This window comes from Odocoileus virginianus, chromosome 20 (genome assembly GCF_023699985.2).
Source record: "Odocoileus virginianus isolate 20LAN1187 ecotype Illinois chromosome 20, Ovbor_1.2, whole genome shotgun sequence".
NCBI classification, from domain to species: domain Eukaryota; kingdom Metazoa; phylum Chordata; class Mammalia; order Artiodactyla; family Cervidae; genus Odocoileus; species Odocoileus virginianus.
Genome location: NC_069693.1, coordinates 54524911 through 54535431, shown reverse-complemented (window position 1 = coordinate 54535431; position 10521 = coordinate 54524911). Strand labels below are relative to the sequence as shown.

At 42.9% G+C, this 10521-nt stretch overlaps 1 protein-coding gene across 1 annotated transcript; it reads left to right on the top strand.

Annotated features, from left to right (window-relative positions):
* Positions 1 to 397: 397 nt before the first annotated feature.
* Positions 398 to 10154, top strand: CLEC3A (C-type lectin domain family 3 member A). The gene is made up of 3 exons (XM_020915715.2): positions 398 to 643; positions 5954 to 6037; positions 8498 to 10154. Exons 1-3 carry the CDS (start codon positions 529 to 531, stop codon positions 8890 to 8892), a joined length of 594 nt encoding a protein of 197 aa, XP_020771374.2. The 5' UTR covers positions 398 to 528; the 3' UTR covers positions 8893 to 10154.
* Positions 10155 to 10521: the final 367 nt, after the last annotated feature.

Sequence of the window (10521 nt, the reverse complement as noted above, 5' to 3'; positions counted from 1 at the left end):
AGTGTGTGTAGACACACAGCTGGTGCTCTGGCATAACATGCACATACTCCCACACAGTAACTTTCCTAGATGTGTGTACGTCATTGAATGCACTTCTCAGAATATTAAGTGAACTTCAGAGCTCCAAACCAAAGACTTAAGTATCAGAGTCTTCACAGAGAGACCCCATGCTTTCTGGACTTCAGATTGAAAGAAAAAAAAAAAGGAAAAAAAAGAAAGAAAGATAAGACTTTTAGTTCCTTCATAAACTCTGATATGCTCTGAAAAGGCAAGTCAAGTAGGAAAATTTTTCTTCACAGGAAATTTTTTTTTTAATGCCTAAACGAGACGTGAGAACAGGGGCTACCTTATGCTGCAGCCAGCACAGGCAGTCAAACATTCCGTCAGCAGGATCCCAGCCAGGCTGCACAGCGCGCTTTTATAAAGCTGGCCCCAGGCATCTCAGGGCAAGATGTGGCTGTGAAGTCTACTCGGCCCTTAGTACTCCGGAGGCGCTGGCACGGTGGCTGTCAGACTTGCCCCAGAGCCATGGCAAAGAATGGACTTGTAATTTACATCCTGGTTATCACCTTGCTCCTGGACCAGACCAGCTGCCATGCATCCAAGTTCAAAGCCAGGAAGCACAGCAAACGCCGAGTGAAAGGTAACAGCGTGCCTCTGTCAGTAGAACTCTAGGCTTGCTCAGAGTGGGGAGGAGTTGGACGATGTTCATTTCCAGACTCCCCCAGGAGACTATTTCTGGTGGCAGTACTATGGCTTCATGCGGATATGGCATTTTCAGGGGACCGAGTGACCTCTTAATTCTCTGGGGCTGTTTGACATTTAAAGGAATCATATGATAGGATTTTGGTTTTGTAGGATAAAAAAGGCTTTTGCAAAAAGACTTTCTGTATTGTATACCCTTTATCAGGTGAGCTTAGGCAAGAGAATGGTCATTAGAGTGTGACAACCTGGATACAGCATCTGCTATTTGGAAAGAGGAATCAAGTAGAACAAATCAATTAATAGAGTATACTGTTTCACTCATAGATATTGTACAGCTGTTCAAATTTATCTGTAAGATAACTATAATCTTATTCAATGTGTATTAGAGGATAGAGCTATTGGTAATGTGACTTCCGTTTCATCAATAGATATATTTTCATATCCCTGGGAATATAGGGACAGTCTGTATTATATGTTTAAGCTTTTTCATGTCATAGAGAAGTTTTAAGTCTTTCACTTAAAAATATTTCAACACATAAGTCATATAGCATTTGAAGACATGTTAATGCAAAACAATCTCCAAGCAATCCCAATTTGCAGTGGCTTGAATTGGGCTGAAAAAGTGAAAATGTCAGTCACTCAATTGTGTCCAGCTCTTTATGACCCCATGGACTGTAGCCCACCAGGTTCCTCTGTCCTTGAAATTCTCCAGGCAAGAATACTAGAGTGGCTTGCCATTCCCTTCTCCAGGAGATCTTCCTGTCTCAGGGATTGAACCAGGGTCTCCGGCTTTGCAGGCAGATTCTTTACCACTGAGCCACCAGGGAAGCCCTGAATTGGTTTAAGAAAGATAAAAATTCTTGCAAAGAACAGAGATAATGGCAATGTACAAGCAACACACTGAAACTAAATCAAAACTAAATCATCAAGAAAGGCGTGGTGTGATGTGTATCTCATTCTGAGTTATTTTCATATAGAATATTTCAAGATAAATATTGACACTATTTCCCCATCAATTTCACTTCATTAGTAACAAAACACAAACAATAATATCAACAGTTAAAGTCTTGATTTAACACAACACGAATAGCTGGCTGGTGAAAAGGGAGCTTCTCTTGTTGTGTCATGTTTTTAAGATTATGAAGTGCCCTACTTTAGGTCTGATGTAAGGTTTCTTTTTCTTTTTTTTGCTAATTGCTTTATAACATTGTGCTGGCTTCTGCCATACGCCACCATGAATCAGCCAGGTATACATATGTCCCCTCCCTTCTGAAGTCCCCTCCCATGGCCCACCCCAGCCCGTCCCTCTTAAATGGAATTTTTTTTCTTAATGAAATGCTACACTTCTCTGTTACCTCCTTTAAAGAGAGATTAAAATATTTCTCATGAGCGATGAAGTATCTAGTGGAAGATGAGGGCAGGGGAAGGAAGGGGAAAGATGTGGCATTTCTTCTGGGTGATGCGGTATGTTTTGTAGCCAGCATCTCTTTACCACGAAGAAGGAGTGGTCAGCTGGTGACCACCCAGCAGGGAAGTGGGGAGGGGTATGATTATGTGAATGTGTGTGTGTGTTCCTGAAATAGCTGCAGTTCAGGGCATTATGTTCTATCCTCCAAGGCACACACACACAAGTGTACACACATGCTTTTGTTTGCTTTTTAACCGACTGGGTCCAATCCTAGATATCATCCTTCCAAGCAGTTTTGCTCATTTTTTGCTGTGAGATCCAAGAAAGTAGATTCTACAATACACGAAGCCATTAGCCTAAACCTGTTAAACAGTTCTTTTCCCCCATACATTTTAACTGCCTGGAAATAATACCAAATCTTATGAAATCAAAAGCAAAAGTCATTTTTTTCTCTCTCAATTCTTTCCATAGAATGAACCATGATTAACTGCTAAGAGATAATATTCCCAGAGTTTTCTTTGATGCCCAATTAAAAATTGATTTGTTGTTGTTTAGTTTATAAGTTATGTCTGACTCTTTGCGACCCCATGGACTGTAGCCCCACCAGTCTCCTCTGTCCATGGGATTTTCCAAGCAAGAATACTGGAGTGGGTTGCCATTTCCTTTTCCAGGGGATCTTCTCAACCCAGGAAACAAATCCGAGTCTCCCACTTGGCAGGCAGATTCTTTACTATTCTGCCACCAGGGAAGCCCTACTCTTAACAAAATAAGTGTTGGCTGTCTAAAGTACTTGGCAGACAAATTAATTGATTTTATCTGTTAACTCTTGGATAACCTCACATATAAGGCATTCCTCAGCCCTTTTAAAAGCTGCGTAACGTTCCATGTGTGGATGGGTTATGGCTTATTTAATCTGTTCTTTCTTGTGAACTTTCATGTTCATCATATCTATCTCTTTTTGATCCAGTGCCTCAGTGAATTGCTTTGTACACAGATACTGATCCCCATGCTAGAATATCATGATGATACTTCTCTAGAAGTAAAATTGTAAGTTAATTACACTACCTGTCTTTCAAAACGGTAGCATGAACTCGTGTTCTCCACTGCAGTACACGAGAGCACCCACTGAGTTTCTCTTGTGGCTCAAAAGTTAAAGAATCTGCCAGCAATGCAGGAGACCCAGGTTCAATCCCCGGGTCAGAAAGAACCCTTGGAGAAGGAAATGGCAACTCATTCCAGTATTCCTGCATGGAAAATCCCAAGGACAGAGGACACTGGTGGGCTACACTCCAGGGAGTCTCAGAGTCAAACGTGACTGGGCTAACACCAACACACACCTTGACAACCTGACCTATCACCAGTGTAAGCTGTGCTGGCTTAACAAACCCCAAAAAGACTTTTAATTTGCACCTCTTTGCTTATTAGCGAGGTTGAGATATTTTTTTGTGTATTTCTCGGTCATTTCTTCCAGCAATTATTTTTGCATTCTTATCCTGTACCTATTTTTGGAGAACAACAATAATAAAATGAAAGTAAAATGAAAGGGAGCCTTTAAAAAACAAAAACAAAAAACTCAAAATGGTAATTGATTTAGCTCCAAAAACAAGTTTCCCCTGCTATTCACTTCACAGGCCTCAACAAGTTAGGTTGAGCAATGCAAGTTATGTTGTAGTAATGAATTAAATATAATCTCTATTTAGTGAAATAGTTGTTCCCTGTATTCATTTTGACAAAACACAACCACATTTCTCACAAAGGATAGAAGCAGACTCCAAGCCACCTGGATAACGATTTCCATAATGGTCTCCCAGGAGCCTAATATTAATTCATGTGTCTTCATGTTAATTACAATGTTTACAACTCCCCTGTGGAGGCCATTTACTTAAATAGTGTGGAGCAGGAAGCTGAGAGGAACTGTGGTGACATTTGTCTGGCTCACAACTTGTAACCTGGAAGAAAACTTAGCAGTCTTTGCAAGTCTGGCCCCCAACAGCCACAGGCTTTGCATACTGAATGTACCCCTATATTTATTCTGGATTGAATGGTCCCGTTGAGGAAACCCTTGAGTTATTGTGCTTCTCAGCTGAGCTATTGGATGCCTTGAGAATGGATGTCCGTGCCTGGATACCCCAGAAGGCATTTCCTAACCCGAATGTGGAAACACCTGACTGGCAAAGCACATGTTTAAGGGGAAAATGAATCAGCCATGCTTGGATACTGGACTGTCCTGAAAACACCCAAGACAGAACACAGATTCTCCATGTGGTATCCCCACAAAGAGGCAGCTGCGAATAGCCATATCAAGCTTTAAGCATCTTAGCTGTTTGAGGCTACGTACTAGGGACCAAGCAGGTAAAGGTGATCACTGTCCAGAAACAGACGGGAGGGGTGGAAAGAGAACAGATCTGAATACAGCAAGATTTGAATCCCAACTCTGCACCTTACTAGCTGGGTGATCTTTGACAGGTTAATTCAGTTTTCTGTGCCTCTCTTTTTTCCTGAAATGATATTGTCTATTTCATAGTAACACTGAAAGAATTAAGCTCCTGGTACACAGTGTATGGTGGCTTTAGTATTTTAAATGTGTATTAAGATTTATTATAATTCCTGCTTTTGAAGAGCTCACAAGTTGTCAGTTTCTAAGACACTGCCCATCAGGTCTGGATTTTTGATTAGTCAAAGTTACTAATTTCCTACTCCTTACTTATACCCAAGGAAAGCCATGAAGATTAGCCTAATCGGGGGACATCCAAGACTAAGTAAACTGCTAGTCCTTAATACAAAAGTATTTTTATAGGGCTCTTTATCACTGCCTTTCCATACTTCTCCATGAAAATCACTTAGCTCTGCTAAGAGCCATTATACCTGGAGCATCAGCTGAGTAGGGTATTGAGGACAGGGGACTTGGAGACCCACTTAAGTCTGAGTATGAGTTCTACCACTTACTTGCCAATTTAGCTTATTGAGTTCATTCTCACTCTTCAATGGGAATCTCATTTTCCTCCATGCCTAACTATCTTTGAAGAGTAAGTGAAAATAACATTAAAGTATTTTGTATGCCATCGTGTGTTTATTCACTCAATAAATATTATGAAATTGATTATGTGCCAAGTATCATGTGAAGCATCAGGAATACCATGGACAACCAGAGACATAAAATTAAGTAAGTAAAGAAACATGATTATAGATTGGAGAAAGTGTGTGGAAGACAAATAAAGGTTCAAGGAAAGAGGCCAGCCAGAGAGATGTAGAGAGGATGATCAGCAAGTCTTCGCAGAAGAGGAGATGTTTAAGCTTGATAAGAAGATGGATAGGGAGTTCCCTGGCAGTCCAGTGGTTAAGACTCCATGCCTCCAGTGCAGAGTGTGAGAGTTTGATCCTTGGTTGGGGAAATAAGATCCCACACGCTGTGGGCCCCAAATAAAATAAAACTGAAGTCTTAAGAAAAAGAAAAAGGACAAGACCTGGGCCAAGAGTGTTCCAGGCAGACAGAACACACTCGAAGGGTCCTGAGATGAGGCAGCTTGTTCTAGAATGCATGGAAAATCAACCAGTCTGAAGTCTAGTGATGGAGAGTGAGTCAAACAGGATAGGGCTGGAGAGATACACAGGCGCCCCACCTCGCAGAAGAAGCTTCCAGTATTATTACCCCCACCAAACCCTTACAAATCTTCCTGCACAACCTGCTTTCATTCACTGTTTTTCATGTACTCTGGGTTCAGTTTCATCAAAATCACCCTCAGCTTACGTTTTGTATCCTGAAACTTTATCTTATTTCATTTATTTTAATCATATTTTTTTTAATTCATCCTACCCCACCCCACTCTAAACAATCCTCAGAAAAGGATGGAGACTTGAAGATTCAAGTGGAAAAGCTCTGGAGAGAAGTCAATGCCTTGAAGGAAATGCAAGCCCTGCAGACAGGTGAGACTCGTCTTATCTCAGCAAGACAGGGGAAGGAAGTGTGATTAGCCAGCAATGCAAACCGCATTGAGAGCGCGTGTCGTTCCAGGTAACATGAAAAAGAGAGAGAGAGAGACGCTGACAAGTCAGAGATGCGTCCAGGACAAAGGATTCAAAAGCTGGGAGGATGAATGCTTTGGGAAATCAGCTTGATTTTCCACTTCCTTCACCTCTCAATGAGTGGAATAAAAATCAAACCAGGCATTTCAATAATACCTTTTAGAAGTCCATCCATAATTTTTTTTTTTTTTTTTTTTGCCTGTGCTGTGCAACCTTCGAGATGCCTGATCTTAGTTTCCTGACCTAGGATGGAACTCTTTCCCCCTGCTTTGGGAGCACAGGGCCTTAACCACGGGACCACCAGGAAGTCCCCACAATTCTTTATTAGGCAATGGAAGAAAATTGAAGCAAGTATTAACTAGATAAAATAACCAGCATTCCTTAGCTGTTTACTAAGATGCTGAGGCCCCCAGGTGACTCAGTGGTAAAGAATCTGCCTGCCAATGCAGGAGACCTGAGTTTGATCCCTGGGTCAGGAAGACCCCCTGGAGGAGGAAATGGCAACCCACTCCAGTATTCTTGCCTGGGAGAGCCCATGGACTGAGAAGCCGGGCAGACTACAGTCCATGGGGTCACAAGAGTCGGACAGGACTTAGCAACTAAACAACGACAACAAAATAACCTGCTGAGAGCTCAGCCGAGGTGGAACTAAACCCAGGGTCACAGGACTCGGCCCTGGCCACGGTGCGTAGGTCAGATGCTCAGAAGAGCCGGGTTAGAGCCACAGCTCGCCAGCAGTGGGCAGCAGTGAGCGTTCCGTTATCAGAGCGCAGGTCTCCCAGCAGCCTCAGAGGCTCCCAGGGCGCGGAGATGAGAGCCACGCTGGGCAGACTCAGGAGCACCCCTGGCTTGCAAGGTTCACATCCTCAGGGAGGAATACTGTCATAGCCACTCCAAAGGCAGAGCTTCGAGGGTCCCAGAAGAGGGCTGCCCAATTACAACAGTAAATGCCTTCAAGGAAGACCAAAGTTACGGCTTTTCCATCAGCTAGTTATGGCCCCCAGGGCTCCCCAGGGGGCTCAGTGGCAAAGAATCCACCTACAGTGCAGGAGACATGGAAGACATGGGTTCGGTCCCCGGGTCAGGAAGATTCCCTGCAGAAGGAAATAGCAACTCACTCCAGTCTTCGTGCCTAGGAAACGCCATGGACAGAGGGTCCTGGAGGGCTGCAGTCCATGGGGCCACAAAAAAGTCAGACCACCTGAGCGACTGAGCACGGGACATTGATAGCTCCCAGGCCAGCTGTATGTTACCAGTCTTGAGCCAGTTTTATCCTAATCAATATTGCCTAGTTACACTGCCGGCAGGGCCCTGTATCAAGTTTCCCGGGGAACAGAATTAGAAAGTTAAAGGAAGGTCAAATGTGTTTGCAGAAAGGGAAAGAGCTTGGTTAACCCTTCGGCCATAGTTGGGGGCTATAATACTTTATAAACATCAACACAGTTCAGTCGCTCAGTCGTGTCTGACTCTTTGAGACCCCATGGACTGCAGTATGCCAGGTTTCCCTGTCCATCACCAACTCCCAGAGCTTGCTCAAACTCATGTCCATCATCAACACATTAATCCTTCAATAATTTATGAGACAGATGCTGCTATAATTCTTCTCAGTTTACAGATGAGGAAACAGAGGCATGGGGAAATTAAATAACTTGTCCAAGGCTAACACAGCTAGTAAATATCAGAACTGACACCAAGCTGAGGCACTACAGCCTGAAGCCTGACTCTCCAATGCTATGCCTTAGAACTATCTTTATATTTGGCTCATACCCTGGATAAGATAAACAATATTTAGCTCATTGTTATCTGCTGTGGGCTCAGTTATCTGCTGTGATCTTACATGCAATGTAAGTCACCTTCTTATATACTAACAACTCTTTTAAGCTTCATTATATTCTGTGCTCGGTTGCTTCAGTCATGTCTGACTCTGTGACCCCGTGGACTGTAGCCCACCAGGCTCCTCTATCCATGGGATTCTCCAGGCAAGAATACTGGAGTGGGTAGCTATTTCCTCCTCCAGGGAATCTTCGGGACCCAGGAACTGAACACGTGTCTCCTGCATTGGCCGGCAGATTCTTTACCACTGAGCCACAGGGAAGCCCCAGGCTTTACTATCCTGATATGTAAGGACAGGTGTAATACAAATCACACATCATGGGACAGTTGTGATTATGAGATGGGTTCATTTATGTAAAATGCTTGGCACAGTGCCTGACTCTGTACCAGAGTCTTCATTACACGCTGACTCACCATTATCTCTATGCATCGTCCTTTCCACAACTACTTACTGCTATTGGCCAGGGCCAGTTCTAGATTATTATACTCCCACAGCACATTAATATGTCAAATCTCACATCTTTACAGTCTGTCTCCGAGGCACAAAATTTCACAAGAAGTGCTACCTTGCCGCGGAAGGCTTGAAGCACTTCCACGAAGCCAATGAAGACTGCATTTCCAAGGGCGGGACCCTGGTTGTCCCCAGAAGCGCCGATGAAATCAACGCCCTCCGAGACTATGGTAAAAGGAGCCTGCCGGGGGTCAATGACTTTTGGCTGGGCATCAACGACATGGTCACAGAAGGCAAGTTTGTCGACGTCAATGGGCTTGCCATCTCCTTCCTCAACTGGGACCAGGCACAGCCTAACGGTGGCAAGCGGGAAAATTGTGCCCTCTTCTCGCAGTCAGCTCAGGGCAAGTGGAGTGACGAGGCCTGTCGTAGCAGCAAGAGGTACATATGTGAGTTCACCATCCCTCAATAGACCCTTCTCAGGTGCATCTGCCCAGAAGGATCGGTCATGTTTTACAGGCTGATGGTTCTCAAGAATGAGTCAAAATCGTCATGGGGAGGCTATGTGCCTAGGAATACGAGAGACAGCCAAGTTTGCTACCAAATTGTATTGTGATTTTTGCCCTCCACGGGGAATGGGGGATTGGAAAATAACCATTCCGTCACGTACACACTGCTCAAGTAGCTTCTGCAAAATCGGCTATTAGACCTTTCTCATTCCTGGTCCCTCTTCTTGTGCAGACCAGGTGTGTATTGAAAAGACAATAGTCAGAAAAGCAAGCTGTAGGCTACCTGGAAGATTTTCTGTTGAAGGTTTCATATGTATTTGAGTCATGAGGTGCTACATACTCCCAAACCTTTTCCGTCTGATGCGCAGTCTGCTCCCTCCTCATGATAGCATCCTATTAGCCCATCGCCCTTTCTTTGAGTTGCAGCATCCCCTGGTGGGACATGTAACTGCTCCGTCACGTAGATACATGGAAGTCCTGTATAGGTTCTGGTTTAACTCTGTTTTCTTCAAACCCACCCCACTCCTGCCCCTGCCCCCAGTGATAAACACATCTTTTTTTTCTTTTAAGTTCCCAGTGAAGATCTGAAAGGAAATGTTAAGGCAGCATATTTGGTCAATTTCCACCCCAGTATTACATTACAGTTTCCAACTTGAATAGGTAAACCTAAGGCAGAACAGAGTAGCAGACTGTACAGAAAAAGAAATTTTTCAAGGGCTCCTTCTTCCCCTGCTTTAGTGTACCCTCTTTTATGAAATCAACAGTGGATATTATACATCTTTGTTTCCTTTTTTAAAAAACATATTTTACACACATATATATTTTAACAATCATATATTTAAGTCTATTGGAGAAAAATCTATATTTAGATCAAAAGTTGGAAGTTGGATTTAAATAATATTATTTGAGTTACATGTACATCTATACTATTTTTTTTTATTCTGCCAAGTGCTGCTCCCACTAAATTGTTTAGATTGTGTAATGTAATGTCATTGCTTAATACGAAATTATGAAGTTAAGGCTTGGGGGAAATGGGTTTTTTAGAAGCAAACAATTCTAGGTATAGTCTGTTCTTCAAATAAACATCTTTTCTTCCCCTTTAAATGTTGAATATGTTTTGGGAACAAAATTCTTCTTTATAAGCTTAATTATGTATGCTTGGAATTAAGCTTTAGTTCTTCACACTGCACAACAATAATAAAGCCTGAATTCTGATCAATGTGAATGTATATGGGTATCGTCTGTAGTTATTCAAACTATGTTGGTTTATATCAGACTTGAAGAAATTGGGGGAGAAATGCACTAGATTTGATCAAACTGGTGATTTAGATGTACTATAAGGATAGTTTTACTTGAGAAGAAAGAAGTAAAGTGGAGACGGAGGAAGAGCACTTTTAAGAAGTTGTACCTGCCATTGTTTTTGGTTGACCATGATCAATTTCCTCTTCCAAGGCAACCACAGTCTCCACATGGGAATCTTATCTAATTGCAGATCACAACTTGATAAGGTCTGGGCTGAGGCCCCAGATTCTTCACTTCTAAAAGCATCTAGTCGAAGCCAACAGGGCTGGACCACACACCACAGTCTGAGA

Coding starts and splice junctions, on each gene's coding strand:
- CLEC3A (XM_020915715.2), top strand. CDS start 529: ATGGCAAAGAATGGACTTGTAATTTACATCCTGGTTATCACCTTGCTC. Junction 644..5,953: donor CAGCAAACGCCGAGTGAAAG/GTAACAGCGTGC, acceptor AACAATCCTCAG/AAAAGGATGGAGACTTGAAG. Junction 6,038..8,497: donor AATGCAAGCCCTGCAGACAG/GTGAGACTCGTC, acceptor ACATCTTTACAG/TCTGTCTCCGAGGCACAAAA.